Source organism: Pleurodeles waltl, chromosome 12 (genome assembly GCF_031143425.1).
Source record: "Pleurodeles waltl isolate 20211129_DDA chromosome 12, aPleWal1.hap1.20221129, whole genome shotgun sequence".
NCBI classification, from domain to species: Eukaryota; Metazoa; Chordata; class Amphibia; order Caudata; family Salamandridae; genus Pleurodeles; species Pleurodeles waltl.
This window is the reverse complement of record NC_090451.1, coordinates 70,903,267-70,920,597: the sequence shown is the minus strand read 5'-3', so window position 1 is coordinate 70,920,597 and position 17,331 is coordinate 70,903,267. Positions and strand designations below refer to the sequence as shown.

Genomic DNA, 17,331 nt, shown 5'->3' with positions numbered 1-17,331 from the left:
CGCCCCAGGTAGAGTATAGGTGAAGGTGCATTCATGCCAAGGTCTGGACATTTTGGTAATGCGTGTTTTACCATGATATGTAAATGTGTATGTTTCATCTTATGTGCAATCATGATATTTTGGCAGTGATGAGCGTGTGTTTCTAAGTATTCGTAATGATGTCTGGGCATTTATATTGATCTGCCCTCCTAACATGCCATGTATTTTCTGATGTTCCTATTATGGGCATTTATGGTATGTTTACTAGGGCAAGTGCATTTTGAGTAACTTGTTTACGGTCACCTTATGCCTTCTGGTAATACGTACTTTACCCTGATATGTGCATTTTGGGAATGTTTACTGGACTACAGCTTATGTTGCAGGATAACCAGTAACCTATATGTTCTATGCAACTACTGCTGGCTTTCGCAGAGTAATAGTACTGTGTAATGTTCTGACATCTGCTTGGGTAGCAGGGTATTACTGACATGTTGTGTTTGGTCTAATGCTGTTGTGTACAAAACAGTTTATTTTTATATAACTTGGTGTTGTGTTTCCTTTGTGGTGGGGATAGTGCGTCACATGTGTTGTGAGTGTTGTGCAAATGCTTTACACATTGCCTCTGGGATAGGCCTGACTGCTCGTGCCAAGCTACCAAGTGGGTGAGCAAGGGTTATCGTGGGTGTGTCTGGCTTAGGTGCATACCCTAGCCAACCAGAAACCCCATTTCTAACAATGGCATATACAAAAGCGAAGGTACTTCATTGGAAATTGAATAAATGTCTCCCCCATGTGCTTGGAGTGTTTATCCAGTAAGGTAACAGGTCTATGTATAAAACACAGAGGCTCAGATCTCAAGAGGCCTGTAAATTGCATGATCTAACAAACAAAAATTGCACAACTGGTAAATGGTAATTTTATAGGGTAAGAGAACTATTCGGTGCACAATTCATTCCCAATATCTCTTTGCACACTTCTTATTGGGAAATATTGCACTAGTAGCATGTGCAATCCAGCTTTTCAAGGTGCCCAAATAGCACATGCCTGCTACATGCCAAGCACTTTGCACCAGGTTTGCGCTGGTGAACCCCTGTGCATATGCATTTTTTCACACAATGTTGAAATATCGACTCATGGGCAAATGGGAATGTATGCCGGACTCTCAGAATTTGCACACCACTGGGTATAGGGGACCAAAGTTTCTAAATGCAGGAAGATGCGTGGGTGCACATCACACCACCCAAGTGACTCCTGAGAGGTGGCCTACAGGATCAGAGGTGAAGAGTGGACTTTTTAATAAATCGCCTTTATGGGATATAACTGCTGCTCTACTTCTTCAATTGTAAAGTTCATGTGTATGTGTCTGTCCTGGCTTTTCCCTTCACTCACCTCATGACAGATTTTTAAAATGACGGGGAGGCATCTCGGAGCTACTATGTATGCTCTTGATATAAAAAAGGTTTCTTTCTCAAAATTCTGGATGAGTGAACTAGACATTACCCTAACTCAAGGCCCACTTGGTCTAGCAGGAAATGGGAGGTGTGTGTTAACACATGTACAACAGGGTTCATGACTTCTGCCAGATGCACGTGCTGCAATAAGCCTGGTTTGTACCTAAGGGCCGCGCCAAGCCTTATAGGCTTCATTATAACTGCTTCTCCTGTGTGTTCCTCTTCTCTCTCACAAATGTAGTAACTGTATAGTGTTGTGTCATTCTGGGATGGAGTCTAGGCAAACAATTGCATTAGAAAAGTGGGTATGATTAGGGAAGAGGCAGTCACAGGCCAGTCTTAACACACTCTCCTGCTTTTCAGAGGCAGTGGTTTATCTGCAATTCTCCCAATTCCCATATATGTCAGATCACATTTATTGTTAGTACTACAAAAACTTACCCCGAAATTGGAAGCCGCAAATCGGTCCGAGGCAGACACGTTGGTGGAGGCAGTTGTGTGGGCATAGTAGGCATTGATGTTGGCAAGTAGGGTGCTCATCACGGCTGGCACCCCAGGGCACATGTACTTAGAGGAAAGGCAGGCAAAGTGGCTAAAGAAAAAGAGATTAGGAAAAATGCTGATGTATAAAAATGGTTCTGCAGTTCTTAAATCTTCCACACACTGATGTAGTTGGTTTAACAACCCTTTTGTATCCGTAAGTAACTGCCACTAGAGATCTAAACATGTCTTTGGAAAATCATGTCGTACAAAAGATGGTATGGGTCATTTAGAGTTTGGAGTGAGGGGAGAACTGCAGTAAATCAATGGTCCATGCACCCACGTCAACCTCTGAGCTCACACAGTCCATATATAGTTGAGGAAACCCCCTTACTGACTGCTGGTGGAGCCACTGCTGTGAATTCTGCTCCAAATGATCACAGGCAGATAAGGGTCTACTGAACTGAAAGGTCTCAGTCTATCATGAAGTTGATGTTTGCCACTTTTTAGGCCAGGACTGTGAGGCATGGCGAAAGTGTGGCTGGAAATATAATTATAGGGTCAGTGCTCAGGGTGAAAAATCCCTGTCAGAGACACTGCCTTTTTCCTTCTCATAAGTAAACCCTTGATTTCAGGGATTGTTTCTGAAAAGCAAAAGTGAATGCCATCTGCACTCATCAATATGGTGGCCTGGTTGGCATTCCGTAGGCCAAAAAGTATCCACCGGTGGGGCAGACTCACTGTTGCCATAGAGACCTCCACAGAGCAGCCATGAATCTTTAGATAGGGCTGGGGGTTATCCACAAGCATGTGAGAACACAGGCCCCTGCTGAGCCAGCTGCTGGCGGGCCGCCCACCAAACAAATGACCCCAAAAGTGACTAATCCATAACAATGGTTCTCACCTATTGATAGGTTCTTTGATTCACATTTGCTTCACCAGCTGCTGTTGGTGAGGAAAGGATGTTCAACCAAGAACACGAGTCCATGGAGATGCCAGCACTGGAAAAGTTGGCACTGCCAGCATTGGTGAGTACATCATAGAGCTGTCTGTAGACCAATGTATGGAGTCTATAGCCTATGTCCCGATTACAGGTCTTAGATCTAGAAACAGGATGACTCGAAGTTCTTGGACTACTCTTCATGAGAAATAGTTGAAAACATCTTTCTAATGAAATTAAGACTCAGATCTTCATTTCGGTTATGGGTCTTCAAGGCGACAAATAGCTGTCCTGATTTACACTCTTCCATGCCCCAAAAATTTCAGTGTCAAGAGACCCAACCCCTTCACCTACTGCCAAAGCTCCTCAAATTTGAAATCAACGTTATGGGTTCCTTACGTCATTGCTTGATAGATGGACTCCACGCCATATCTCATTGCAAACTCATCCACAATCTCCTGGGCAGTCTCATCGAAGTACACTTTCCAGGCATCATCACCTTTGGCATCTGGGATCTTCACTACGCCGTTGTTCTGCACATCTGTTAGGAAGTGGAACAAGTTCTGAAATAGATTGAAAACAGACATACAATGTCAAGATTTACTTTGTTTCCATTACTTATTTGATATCATCAGCAATGCATCATGGAATTATGGAAAGTTACCTACTTTTTCCCAGCTCTACTGACTTTTAAGAGTCAGAAGTCTTTTGGACAATCTCCTAATTTTACTCTAGCTATTCCAGTTCTCAGAGGAGGCCCAAGGAATAACCTCACTTGCAATGGGAAAAGAAAAGTAGAGTAAACTGTTTAGCGTCGTTCACCACACAATCGTCAGATGCTTTGTCAAGCACCAATAACATATTAGTGGTGATATACAGCACTATGCAGGACCTCAAATCAATTAGTGGAATCCAACACTTTTTCATAGTTAATTGAGAAAGAGCACCAGGGTTGTTCTCCTGGAAGCAGGGCTCTGGATTGGCAAGAATGAGAGAGTTCAGACCTGGCATATCCAGGGGATCGGGCCTTTCGTTATTACCCTGTAAAATATATTTTACGGCAACATTATTCTAGGTGGCCTCTCTTGCACAGGCCAACAGAACTATAACTTGTGTTTCAAGTACACAGTTTTCAAACCTCACCTCCATCTAAACTCTAGGTCTGTCATCTCCGTCCCTCAATAACCCGCCATGCCTTCTCTTTCTCCACAGATCTCCTCTTACACTTCCCCTTGATGTCCTCCCATGTCCCCAATCTTCTTCCTCTACACTCACCAGCACACTTGCTGAGCTCCCTCAACTGAGAAAAAAGGAAACCCCATTTCCTGCTCCCTCCTTCCATGGCCATGACAAGTATTTTGCAGGGGTTAAGGATGTGATAGGACACCACCATCTCCTGCATGTGGTATGTGCTACATCTGTGCACACTTCTAAGGCAGACGTACAGTATGCAATTTGCATTAATTTTCGGCACACTCACCTCAAGTAGGCAGGTGTACTGGATATGGGTCTACCCTTCTGACTCCTTTAATGCAGACAGATGTACAGGATGTGGAGAGGTGTCATCTGACTGCACATGCGCCTCCTCCAGGCACGTGTACTGACAATGGCGTGGCACCACCATACTGTCTTTGCCTGATATGGACAAGTGTACTGTATGTGTTTAAGGTGCCATCTTTGCCACACTCATGTAATGGAGACAGGTGCACTGATCACGGGAAGGTTCTAACCTTTCTGCACACTTACATTGATGTGACAGGTGTATAGGACACGGTATGTTGCCACCTTTCTATGCACTCACTTCATGGAGTGCACTTGGTATAGAAAGGAGCAACTATTTGATGCACTCACCTCATGGAGACAGGTGTACAGAGTATATTAAGGTTCTACCTTACTCTGTGCTTACCTCATGGAGATAGGCATCTTGGACATAAGGTGCCATCTTCTCATGCACACACATCATGGAAACAGGCATATGGGACGCGATATTGTTCTACCTTTGCATGCACTCACCTCATGGAGACAGATGGATTGAGTATTTTAAGGTTTCACCTTACCCTGCGCTTACCTCATGGAGACAGGTGTCCTGGACTTAATAAGGTGCCCACGTTCCATACACTCACCTCGTGGAGATAGAAGGGTACCACTTCCAGTACACCTATGTACTCATCTTGTGGAGACAGGTGTACTGGACGTGGGAAGGTGACACAGTTTCATGCACTCACCTCATGGATACAGGTGTACTGGACGTGGTAAGATGACACCGTTCCATGCACTCACCTCATGGATACAGGTGTACTGGACGTGGTAAGATGACACCGTTCCATGCACTCACCTCGTGGAGGCAGGTGTACTGGACGTGGTAAGATGACACCGTTCCATGCACTCACCTCGTGGAGGCAGGTGTACTCACCTCGTGGAGACAGGTGAACTGGACTTGGTAAGGCGCCACTGTTCCACGCATTTACCTCGTAGAGACAGGTGTACTCACCTCACGGAGACAGGTGTACTCACCTCACGGAGACAGGTGTACTCACCTCACGGAGACAGGTGTACTGGACGTGGGAAGGTGACACAGTTTCATGCACTCACCTCATGGATACAGGTGTACTGGACGTGGTAAGATGACACCGTTCCATGCCCTCACCTCATGGATACAGGTGTACTGGACGTGGTAAGATGACACCGTTCCATGCCCTCACCTCATGGATACAGGTGTACTGGACGTGGTAAGATGACACCGTTCCATGCACTCACCTCGTGGAGACAGGTGTACTCACCTCGTGGAGACAGGTGAACTGGACTTGGTAAGGCGCCACTGTTCCACGCACTTACCTCGTTGAGACAGGTGTACTCACCTCGTGGAGACAGGTGAACTGGACTTGGTAAGGCGCCACTGTTCCACGCACTTACCTCGTAGAGACAGGTGTACTCACCTCACGGAGACAGGTGTACTCACCTCACGGAGACAGGTGTACTCACCTCATGGAGACAGGTGTACTCACCTCACGGAGACAGGTGTACTCACCTCATGGATACAGGTGTACTGGACGTGGTAAGATGACACCGTTCCATGCACTCTGCTCGTGGAGACAGGTGTACTCACCTCGTGGAGACAGGTGAACTGGACTTGGTAAGGCGCCACTGTTCCACGCACTTACCTCTTAGAGACAGGTGTACTCACCTCACGGAGACAGGTGTACTCACGTCACGGAGACAGGTGTACTCACGTCACGGAGACAGGTGTACTCACCTCACGGAGACAGGTGTACTCACCTCACGGAGACAGGTGTACTCACCTCACGGAGACAGGTGTACTCACCTCATGGAGACAGGTGTACTGGACGTGGTAAGGCGCCACTTTCTCCTCTCCCTTTATCTCAACACTGATATGCAGTCTAATGGCCCCGGACACCGCTGATTTATCTGTCCGTTTATCTGATGAGATGAAGAGTGTGTTCGAGAATTAGAAAAAGTAGATGAAACGATATATTTGAGTACAACATTTCATTTTATTTTTTATTGCAAACAACAATAAAGTCCAGCATTTAACTGAAAACATTTTCCTGTTTGAAAACAACATCTCTTTAATGCAAATCTCCAGGGATGTCAAAGGGCATGTGATTTTATTCCCGTTACTAATGATATTGACTACATTATGACACCGAATATCGCTTAATATGAAGAAATGAAGGCAGAGCATTCCAAAGACGTGGGACTAACACGGACCTTTTACGTACAACTCAAACCTAGCCTTTATGGTTCGACTGGTCATCAATTTGTACAACTATGTTCAATTTGGCTTCAAATACTTAGATCTCCTGCACTGGAAAGTCTCACAAATTGAGTAAAATATTTTGAGAGGATGCCTGCTTATTGAGAACAATCTGCACCCTGCGAGGATGGCCGTGTTGCAGCAATGACATTCCTAGGTCAATCCAATTTCTATTTTCATCATAGCATGGCCGGGGTTTTGATTCACTATCTCGACTTTACACAAACACGGCAGGAAACGTATAATGTGGCTGTGTGCCAAGAGGTGTAAAAGCTAACTGCTGGTCAATTTTCATGACTTATGGGACCACTGAAAGATTGATGTCCAGAAGAGAAACTGAATTTCTTAATCTTGCTCTAAATTCGTGATCTAAATCAAACCCAATCACAGTGGTTATAACGGGGATTGGGATAAGGCAATTTACCATATTTCACCTGCATGATGTCAAGTTGGCCACTATTGATGACATCTTTAGGATTATCTGTAAAACCTTTTCTCATAGAATGATGGGGCCAAAGACAGCTTTTTTTACCCTTCAACACAGCATACCTACCAGGAAGCAACACTTTCTCCCAGAACCACCACAGAACTGAAATACTGAAATAGGATGAGCGTTGAAAATAACAATAGTAATGCTATGTCAAATACCCGTCTAAAATCCTTACAGGTGCAGGCATAGAAGAAGCCCTGAAGCAAAGGGTTATAGAGATCTGAGCTTATGACTGGCAAAAAAAACTGTAAACTTTAATTTACCAAATACACAATACATGTAATTAATGTCAGGCATTCTGGATAATTGTAGTGGAGGAGAACAAAAGGCAATGATTATTTACATTAAACAGATGTAAGGTTTTCTGAAAAGCAGCGCATTGGCGGGAACAACCGCTGGTATGATATCATCCCAGAATAACCGAACTGCAGAGCTCGCTGGAAGGCAGGGCAGGCTGGGTGTGCGAGGGATTCAAGGACATGAGCGTTGGTGCTTGTAAAGGGGGGTGGAATGCAGAAAGGATTCAAACAGCTCTGTGAGTTTGATGACAATACTCTTTTAGCAGGATTTGCAATGCACTGTCTACACTTCATCAGTTCTATCAAGGGACCGGTAGTTATTCGTCAGCCTCCCCAGAGACCTGAAGCCTTAATTTCCTGACAGCTAGTGCCCTTTTATCAGGTCAGCCAGAGCACAGGTAGTGTCTTTACATCATCTCATCCATGGGATTGGTATTATCCTTTCATCACCTCTCGAAGTGGAGTGGAAGTAATCTTCCACGAGTTCGCTCAAGGGACTGGTAGTGTTTTTACATAATGGCTCTCAGTGGATGGTAGCATCATTGGCTTTTCCTGAGGGATGTATGCATCATTTAAACATTGTCATCCATGGGACTGCAGCATCATTTCATCATCTCTCAACAGCACTGATGGCATTCTTTCATGAGTTCACTTTTGGCTGTTGTAGTGCCTTTATATCAGCTCTACATGGCTACAGGGGAGACTTGTAGCATTCTTTCATGTATGTGGACTTTCTGAAGTGCAAATCTATCTTAAAGGCAGAGGAATGCTGTAGAAGGGCAAAGATATGCCTAAAGTCAACGAGTGATAGAAGAGGTTGCTGGGTTGTGGACATTTAATGCATTGTGATGTAGTGTTCCTAAAGAAGCGAGTCCTCAACTGTTCACAAATTGGAGCAGCGTGGGGGTACTCCTGATGAAACTCCGATGTTGCTCCAGATCCTGGGTGCATAGATGGAAAAGGCATGGGGTCTTGTTTTTTCATTTTTACACTTTTTAGTTTGAGTTTGATGGTGTCCGGGCACAAGTGTGCCAAGAACCACCAGAGATGGTGAATTTGTCAGCAAGATCAGCACGGATGCCGGTAGTGATGGCTTTGTAAATTATGCATCTGATTTTGAAGATGGCGCGGCCCGGAAAGGGGAGCTAATGAATTTCCATCAGGATGGAGGTGATGTGATTGTACTTCTTCGAGCACTGAATAAAATATGCTGCAGTGTGTAGGATGCCCTTTACTGGTGCTAGTGTTGAGTCTAGGAGGCCAGAGAGTAGCACATTAATATCATCCAGATGCAAGAATATGAGTGCTACATGGGCTTAAACAGCAGCTCTGAAGTCTCATTCTGGTAGAATCAGTTTCACTTTCTTTAGAAGAAAGAACAGTCACCAGGTAGTTTTTTTTTTTGTTTTGGCAAAATGTTCCTTGAGTGAGAGGTTGGTTTCCAGGGTCAATCCAAGTAACTGCTATTTGGTGAAAGTTGGAGTTTAAAGCCATGAAGGTTTGTTTCATTGATCCAGGCTTATATTTTTTCTTGTTTGTTATTCTCCGCAAACAACAGTAATTCTGTCTTGGTTGGGTTGAGCTTCAGATGGGAGCTGGACATCTAGGTCTGGATGATGTGCAGGCAGTGGTTGAGGCATTGGATGTCTGGTGCAGAGGAGACATTCAAGTCGAGTTGTGTCTCATTGGCATATTCATGAATATTGATGCTTCATGCAGAGGCTGAAGATGACGGGAGACAGTAGGGAACTCTCACCAATAGGCATCTTTGGGGACCTGGAGGTACCCTATGAACAAACTGGTGTCGGTTGAAAAGGTAGGGCTTTTTTCAGTGAGGTGGCTGTATCATTTATTCATCTCTTCCGTGGGACTGGTAGTATTTTGTCAGAAGATCATCTTTGTTGGGTCTGGTAGTATCCTTTTAATCAGCCTTCTCAGGGAGTTGTTTCATCGGCTTACTCACAGGACTTATTCTATCCATCCATTATTTATCCCAGGGGACTAACAGTACAATTTAATTGTTTTGTCCTGTGAGATAATTCTGTCATTATCTCTGCCAAGAGACTGGTGGTTTCCTTCAATAAGCTCGTCCGGGGACCTGGAAGTATCATTTTGATAAGCCTTCCCAGGTATTGTTTTATAATCTGTCAGATCTGCAGGAGGACTGGTTGTGTGCTTTCATCATTTATTCCAGGGGATTAAAAATATTTATTTTTGAGCTGCTCCTGGAGCCCCGTTGTATCATTCTGTTCCTGGGGAGCTCTCACTGAAGACTGGTAGTATCCTTTCAGCAGCTCTTCCAGTGACTGGTACTCTTCCAGAGGTTGTCACAAGGGAAGGCATAGTGTTTTTCTCAGCTTTCCTCAGGGCTAGTTCTTTTCCAGCTAGTTCTTTTCCACCTGCATCTCTCCAGTGACTGATAATATGTCAAATTACCTATTATGGAGAACTGGGATTATAGTACAAGGAATTCTGCCAGCGAAATTGTAATATCAAGCCTTACACTCTTCAGTGGACTTGTAGTAACACTCAGGCTGTTCTTCTGTGATGGAAATATTGCTCAGTGAACTCTCTAAGGGAACAGTAAACTTATTATGTGACCGATTCGGAGCAATTTTCAGTATCCTTCTACCCTTCCTGTAGCTCTTCCATTCACTGTCTATATACTTCCATCAGATTTGCTTCAGACATGTAATATATACACACCACAGTTCTCAGAGGGGACTGTCGATATCCTTCCAGCAGATCATCTGTTGACTGGTACCATCCTTGCTTCCATCAGCTTCACTTGGGACTTGTAGTACTTTTCCTACAGCTCTACCATGAAACAGGCATCGTGCCATAAACTCTCCTACAGGTTTGGCTAGATCATTTCATAAGCTTGCGTGGAGCACCTGCAATTTCATGCATACAGCTGTCTCTAGGGGCAAGTAGGGTGTGCTGCCACCTCTGCTGAGGGAATAGAAGTATCCTTTCATCTTCTGTCCTGGCATGCAGTTGCATCCTTCAAGCAGCTGCTACACACAAGTAAAGTTAACTTCCACCACCTCAATGTGAGATTTGGAAGTATTTCTCCTGGAGTTCTTATTGTACCTTCTAAGGAGTCCCGGAGAGAGAAATGTATGACCCTTGCAGCAGAGATTTGTTTTCATCACTCTTGCAGCACAGATTTCCATGGAGTTGTAAACACTCTTGCTACTGATACTTTTCTATTGGTTCACTATGGGTATTTTAATATTCTTGACAAACTCAAGCTGTTTTTGTGAATTCTATGCTGGATGTTCTCCCCTGTGCCATTACTCACATTTCATCAACAATCTTTGGAACTGTAAGTACAATACTACTTCACCAGTTCTGGCGTAGTGCTCCATCTTTGCTCAAGGGACCTGTGAATACTATTAAAGTACTGCGGGCTCATAGCGGGACTAAATTGACATTACCATGTCAGGACAGCTCATGGATATTATTACCAGCACAATGTGGCTTTGGGTACAATAGCACTATTTAAGGTGTGACTCTGGGGAGATGATACTATGCGACTACCGTTTTGGCAATACTTCTGATGTATGAGTATGGGGAGGCTTTGAGGACCAATTGACCCATGCTACTGAGAGGGAGTTTTTTAGTCAGTCACTGCAGGTAAGAAGATAATCCTTTTTGAAGAGATGTTGCTGTATGGGGAAGAACTCTATTATGTTGTAGGACTTGGAGTATTATTACAGACATCACTTATGAAGTTGGCAGACAGCAGTTAGTGCTAGCTGAAGGTTTACCTTGGTGTACAAAATATTACCACTTGGGGTGTTTTTATATTTAGAAATCCACGTGGACTGTTTTATGCTTTGCTCTGGCTAGAGGGATGAATAATATTTGCAATGTACATGATATTCTGATAGTTACCCAAATTGTACCAGACATCCATCTCTCCGCTCAGTGTTCGAACCTCAATGATGGTTTGGCCTAAGAAGTCATCGGATTCGCGCTTGAACCTCTGCTTGACGCGGGACTTGATGTCATCGTCTTCATCCCACACTCGAACCTTGATCCGATCGGAGGAGTTATGGCACTCACTGAGAAAATAAAAAAGGGTATTTGTTACTAACAGTTCAGTCCTATTTCTGATCTTTTACCTTCCAGTCATTTAAGCACAAATGCAAGAAGTCATCCATCTGGCTGTGCGCCGCCAGTGACCATCTTAAGATTTCACTGTTATTATATAGTTGGGATCATCTTAGACTGGCCATATTCTAAGCAGCGACTGCATTCGGCTTACTGTGCAATCTATTTATGATCTCATTTGGGAGTTTTGTACTGCTAACCACTGCACAGTGCCCTGAGCGCATTTTGGTGGGGGAAGGAGATGGCCATCTTGGACAGCCTATGGTATTGGCATCCACCATCTAAAGTTTATTGCATGTAGTGGTGACCATAGTGTGTTCAGTGCCCACTGTAATAACTCTGGATTTATTAAACCATGACTTTCTTTATGTTGGCCTCATTGTGTACCAAGTTGCATCAATATTGGTTTTGGCATGTTCTGGCAGATGGCCATCTGAGGCTTATCACACCCTGGAATTGACCACACTACTTTAGACTTACCAGGCCTTGAGGAGACCACCTTAGGATAACTATGCATTGATAATGAACCTATTAGCTCACTGTGCGTTAAGGGGTGACCTCCTTAGGCTTGCCATAGGAATAAACACTGTATGTTACACATGTACTGAGAATGAACAATGTAGGCTTACGTCTTGAGAATCACCATCTTTCACTAATTGTGCATTATGTGATAACTATCCTAGTCACACTGTGCCTTGAGCAGTGGCCATCTGAAGACATCATCTTCAGTATCTTCAGGCGAAGCTATAATTGGGCTCACTCCATCTGAAGCAATGGTTACCAAAACCCACTGAGCCTAGAACAGTAGCAATGTTGAAGTTAGACGAAAGTGACCATTTTATCAAAGATTTATGGAAGGATGGAGTCTGAACAGGCGAACGCTGTCACTGAAGAGTTTTACTGCTAGACAGCTACAAGGCGTGTGGGTCTGAGGCAACAATTCTGCTGGCTGGGTTGTAGCTGGCCATCCGTGTCAGCTGTTCTTTTTCCCTAAAAGTGGTTCTCAACTCAATTGCTTGGTGCTGCCCTAGCCTAAACAATTCCAGCAGTTTCAGGTCTGCCATGCCTTGGCGACATGGTGGATCAATTGGCACTATGTGAGTATGCCTTTGGAAAATAAAAAATAAATGTTCTTGGCTGCCAGGAGTTTTTTCTTATCACATGTTGGATATTTGGAATTTTTTTTCTTGTTTGAGAAAACTAGGTGGACAATGGCGCCTGTGCCCAAAATAGAGCTGCCCAACTTATTTTATGTACTCTTGAGGGTGAAACACCATCTCTGACCTATGGATTAGCAGGGACAGTGACCCGTGCATGGTAAACAGATCCTCCAATTTTGGCAGCAGTCCTATTACTACCCACCTTTATTTAACTGTAAGATACAAGGACTGTAGTAATGGCTTGTACTATGAAGTTCAGAGCCATAGGCGGACTGTCGTATTTGTTATATGGCCAAATACATGAACTCTACCTGACCATAGCTATTATGGGTTCCTCGTTCAGCCAATTCTTTAGCCAATCAATGATCACTATCAGTAATGTGACTCAAGCCATGAGGTAGGATAAGAACCTTAATGTACATTAAAATCAACTGGAAAAAACCCCCAGTCTGTTTTTGGAAGTGTATTTTTCATAAGCTCAGTGATTAAAGGCCTTTTTAAGTTAATCTGGTCTCAGTTACATTATAATGTGCAGAGACACCCAGTTGTTGTCTAGAAACTATGGTAGGAGCAAACTCGCCAACTCTTTAGGCTCACAGTATCTTTAAGATGAATGTCATAGGCACAGCACCAGGGGCGCAGCTTGGTCAGTAAGATTGGGGGGTGTGAGCTTCAGATTTCCAACAATCGCGCTGGGACATCATGTAAAAATACACTATACGACAAGCAGGGTGCACGAGAAGGGCTAAAGGGCAGTGGAAAGGGAGATGAATGCAAATTGGTAGGAGTATTAAATGAGGGAAAACAGTATTTTGTAAACTTAATAAAATCTTTGAAGACTTTAAAAACAGAGATAAGTAGAGAGTATGTGTGAGTTTTTGTCTGTTTTGGGGGGTGAAATCCGGCAAACACCTCACCATATCCGACTGAAAACACCTGTACCCAACTATTCACCACAAAATAAATTTATTGGGGGGCGTAACACCTCAAACACCCCCCACCCCACAAAGCTATGGCCCTGCCCCGCGTGTCTTTCATCTTATAGTCACTTCAAGGAGAAAGTTCTGTTCATCGTAGGTTCTACTGACAGCAGGAAGAGTGCCCTTTCCTTCGTGAAGGTGTCTTTACATGTACAGAAGGGTGAGCTTTGTGGAAGAAAAAAACATAGAATTCTGACATGACACTTACAAATGGAAGTTCTCCTCCCACACCGGATTCAGGTTTCCGTAGATGGTTTTCGTCCTTTTTTTCGTCTTCCCCACCTGAACAGTAACATAGGGATCGCTGGAGCCAGTTTTATCCTTGGCTTGGAGGCCCTGGGCACATACAACTGTAATATACATACAACACAAACCGCTTTACACTGATGTAGACATATTAAAATGCACAGTGGCAAAAACATGCACAAAGATGCAGTTAGCCCAGAGTGGGCACCCGCAACCCAGGAAGGACCTTACACTCTATGGTGACCCTTCTACTGCTGAAATTACATCCTAAAACATCATGGTGCAAGATGGCTTCTGCTTGGCATTAACAACCTATGAATTTGACTATTTCCAGTCTCTCGTCTCCAACTTTCAGTTTGTCAAGAGATTTAGTTTGCAGTAGTCACTGGCTGGGTTCCAAGATGTATACACCTTTCACTTGCTTACATACATTCACATGTTCACATCAACGGAAGTTATTCATGTTCAAATGCCTACCAAAGCTAAAAATCTGCTTACATATATGTAAATAAACCAATCTATTTATATACAAAGGTAGCCAAAATGGGAAGGATCCATTCCGGGATTTCCCGCAATAGGAAAGGTGTAGATTTCTAGGTAGGCAATGGACGCTGAATATGCAGTAGGCATAGCCTAGTGAATCAACCTCATGACACCTCTGCCTGAAACACTGTGCTTGAAGCTTCACATGGGCCTGAGATCAAGAGCATGCATGGTAAGGGACTGCGCCGCATCTACTTTTGATGAAGAGCCCGTCAATGCCTACCAGTTATACTGATCTTGGCAGACCATTTTGAGGTGCCATCGAGGACACTCTGCTTCACAGCCTTGATCTGCTGAGCGTGGGTGGCTTTTAAGACTCCGAACACCTCTTGGATCAGCTCGAAGATCTCTGGCTTGTTGCGTTCTCGGATCTTCATGCGGTCCTTCAGCACCATAATGATGTTCTGGGTCCGATCTTCTGCCCCATGCTTGGAGCTCTTCTCTGCCGCTCCTTCACAGAGGAGGAAATTAATAGGAGACAAGCATTAGCGGGATCAGGAGTAGAATGGAGGAAAGTAAGTAAGAAAAATATCTCAAAGCAATAAAGTATCCCAGCCCAGGAGAATGCCCTATGTGCAGAATGTGAAAATGTTTCTGCCACTCGTGTCCTTCCAAGGACTCTGTACCAGGCTAGCGGTCCACTAACATCTGGAAATGTACATCTCCCTTAACGTACCTTACATTTCAATGGCCTTACTACTGCAACAATGCCTAAATACCTCTCACGAAAGATTTCTAGGAAAAAAACTCCTTTCTTCATTACTATGTCTTAGTAAGAGCAGATACTTATCGTGGCTCTTCTTGTGCCAGGTAGAGCATTTAGGTCTGTGGTGTAAAGTTGTTTTTGAACATTCTCAATTTTTAGTCAAACAGTGATCCCCCCCCCAAGCCCTGGACGATGGAGCAATTTCCCCTAGACCATAAAATTGATCAAATTAGATAGGAGGAGCTAGAACTCGTGTCTTGAATCCACAGAAAAGAATTAGTCTTTACAGTGTATGCAAATATATCTGCATGATACTTCCTGGAACTTGGTCTAATTTCTAAGCATTCTTTGTGCCTTGATATCACAAAGATGTTCTTAACTTTACATTTCTTTCTACCTGCAGTTGTAACCTTAGAAAATAAGCCAAGAGTTCAACATTAAGGAAATGTGTACAGTATCGGAGTGCCACGGATTACGAGTAAGGTTGCAGGCCAATAATTCAATGGGTGGAGGGGGGAAAAGAAACTAAGAAATGCACAACAGGAAAGGAAAGAAATCACAAATGAGAGACAAAGAGACAAAAATTAACAGAAACAAGAAAGAAAGAATGAATGGAAACGAAAGAGTAAACAGTGAGACATGGAATGAAATAAAAAGTGAAGGAACAAAAATGGGAGTGAGAAAGAAAGAAATCGATTTAGAGAGGGAAAGAAAGCCAGAAAGAAAGAAATACAGCTACAAAAAGAAAAATGAAAGAGAAAGAAAAAGAATAAGAATAAAAGAAAACATTAAAGCAACTATAAGGAAAACCAAATGAAAGCTATAAAGAAAGAATGCCAGGTATTCTGAACATCTGCCCAGTAGAGAGGGGCTGACACAGCCCGAGCTACTCACTCTGTAGGCAGTCGGCATTAAGGAGATCCTGGCACTTTTCGTGGCACTTCACCCCACACTCTGTGCAACGCATACCCTGCCGGGCGATCCCCCAGAGCAGCCCTTCACACTCGTAGCAATACGTGGGCGTGGTGGCTGTCCACACCTCAAAGTTGTGCGGGGTTGTGCAGGAAATTGGGTATATTAAGGCTTGAAGGGTCTTCTTGTAAACATGGTTTTTCTAAAGAACATAAAATGTGCATTAGAGAGAGGCAGAAAGGTCATTAGCAATTGCATTGTACATTTATCCAAACTCTCCCCTAAAATGACCACCTCCTACAAGTACACATTCCCCCGTCATAAAATTGCTGCTGGTAGAGCAGGGGCACAGGAGGAAAGTTTAAAATGAAGAAAATGTAGGCGCATATTGCTGTAGAGTGGAATTTAGGGAGGTGCGTGCCCATCATCTTGCACGCTGAAGATCAGGTGGACAAAGAATCAATTCTGGTCCCGTGCAAGGAGGTGCCAAGCAGTGAGCATGAAGAACAAGCCAACCATGCCTCGGTGGATTCTCCCTGGCCTGCCCCATGCTTACTCCATGCTGCCGGCTGCAGGTATAATGGGGTCTAGAGTGGTGGCTCACTAGATGGTACTCCGGGACCAGCCTCTTACTCTTCCAACTGCCAGCGGTAGGCATGATGGAGCCCTTGAGGTTCACCCAGGCTCTGCCTCATGCCATGCGCCTGCCCACTATCTGTGGCATGATCGTGAATGGAGCAGTGGAATACTAAAGGGTCTCACTGACCATGCCCCTTCCTTTCTTGCTCCTAGCTGCTGGTTACGGGTATGATGGTGATTGGGGAGGTGGTGCCCTCAAGCGTCTCCCCGGCCCTGCCTGCTACTGTCGTCCTCTCCGCCACTGGCTTTAGGCGTGATGCTGGCTGGAGTGGGAAACTGCTAAGGGGAAGGCGGCGTGACTTACCAGCTCTTCGTTGTTTAAGGTACTGGATGCTAGTGCTGAGGTGATCCCAGCTTTCCTGGACTGGACCAGTGACTGCAATAAACAATTACATTTTTACACAGTGTTAGTGGTTTCAGGATGGGCTAACCGAAAGATAAGTGGGTCAAAATGAATTGGTAAAAAAGAGCTGCCAGTAAAGATAAGAACAGCATCCTCATCATTTCAAAACATCTTTTTGATAGACCTTAAAGGAGTTTGGGTGGGGGGGGAATCAACAGTTTGACAACTGAGCATATTGGGTACTATAAATGTTATCTCAATAAATACAA

The 17,331-nt window shown here is 44.1% G+C and overlaps 1 protein-coding gene across 7 annotated transcripts in view; it reads right to left on the bottom strand.

Annotated features, from left to right (window-relative positions):
* The window catches only part of UNC13A (unc-13 homolog A), a 240,517-nt gene that overhangs the window by 77,478 nt on the left and 145,708 nt on the right, over positions 1-17,331 (bottom strand). For all 7 annotated transcript variants that reach the window (XM_069216645.1, XM_069216647.1, XM_069216648.1 and 4 more), the window contains 8 exons: positions 17,024-17,095; positions 16,063-16,282; positions 14,686-14,913; positions 13,882-14,023; positions 11,315-11,484; positions 6,173-6,288; positions 3,250-3,413; positions 1,872-2,022 (listed from right to left, as the gene is read on the bottom strand). In XM_069216645.1, coding sequence (XP_069072746.1) covers positions 1,872-2,022; positions 3,250-3,413; positions 6,173-6,288; positions 11,315-11,484; positions 13,882-14,023; positions 14,686-14,913; positions 16,063-16,282; positions 17,024-17,095 — 1,263 coding nt within the window. The remainder of the gene's footprint in view (positions 1-1,871; positions 2,023-3,249; positions 3,414-6,172; positions 6,289-11,314; positions 11,485-13,881; positions 14,024-14,685; positions 14,914-16,062; positions 16,283-17,023; positions 17,096-17,331) is intronic.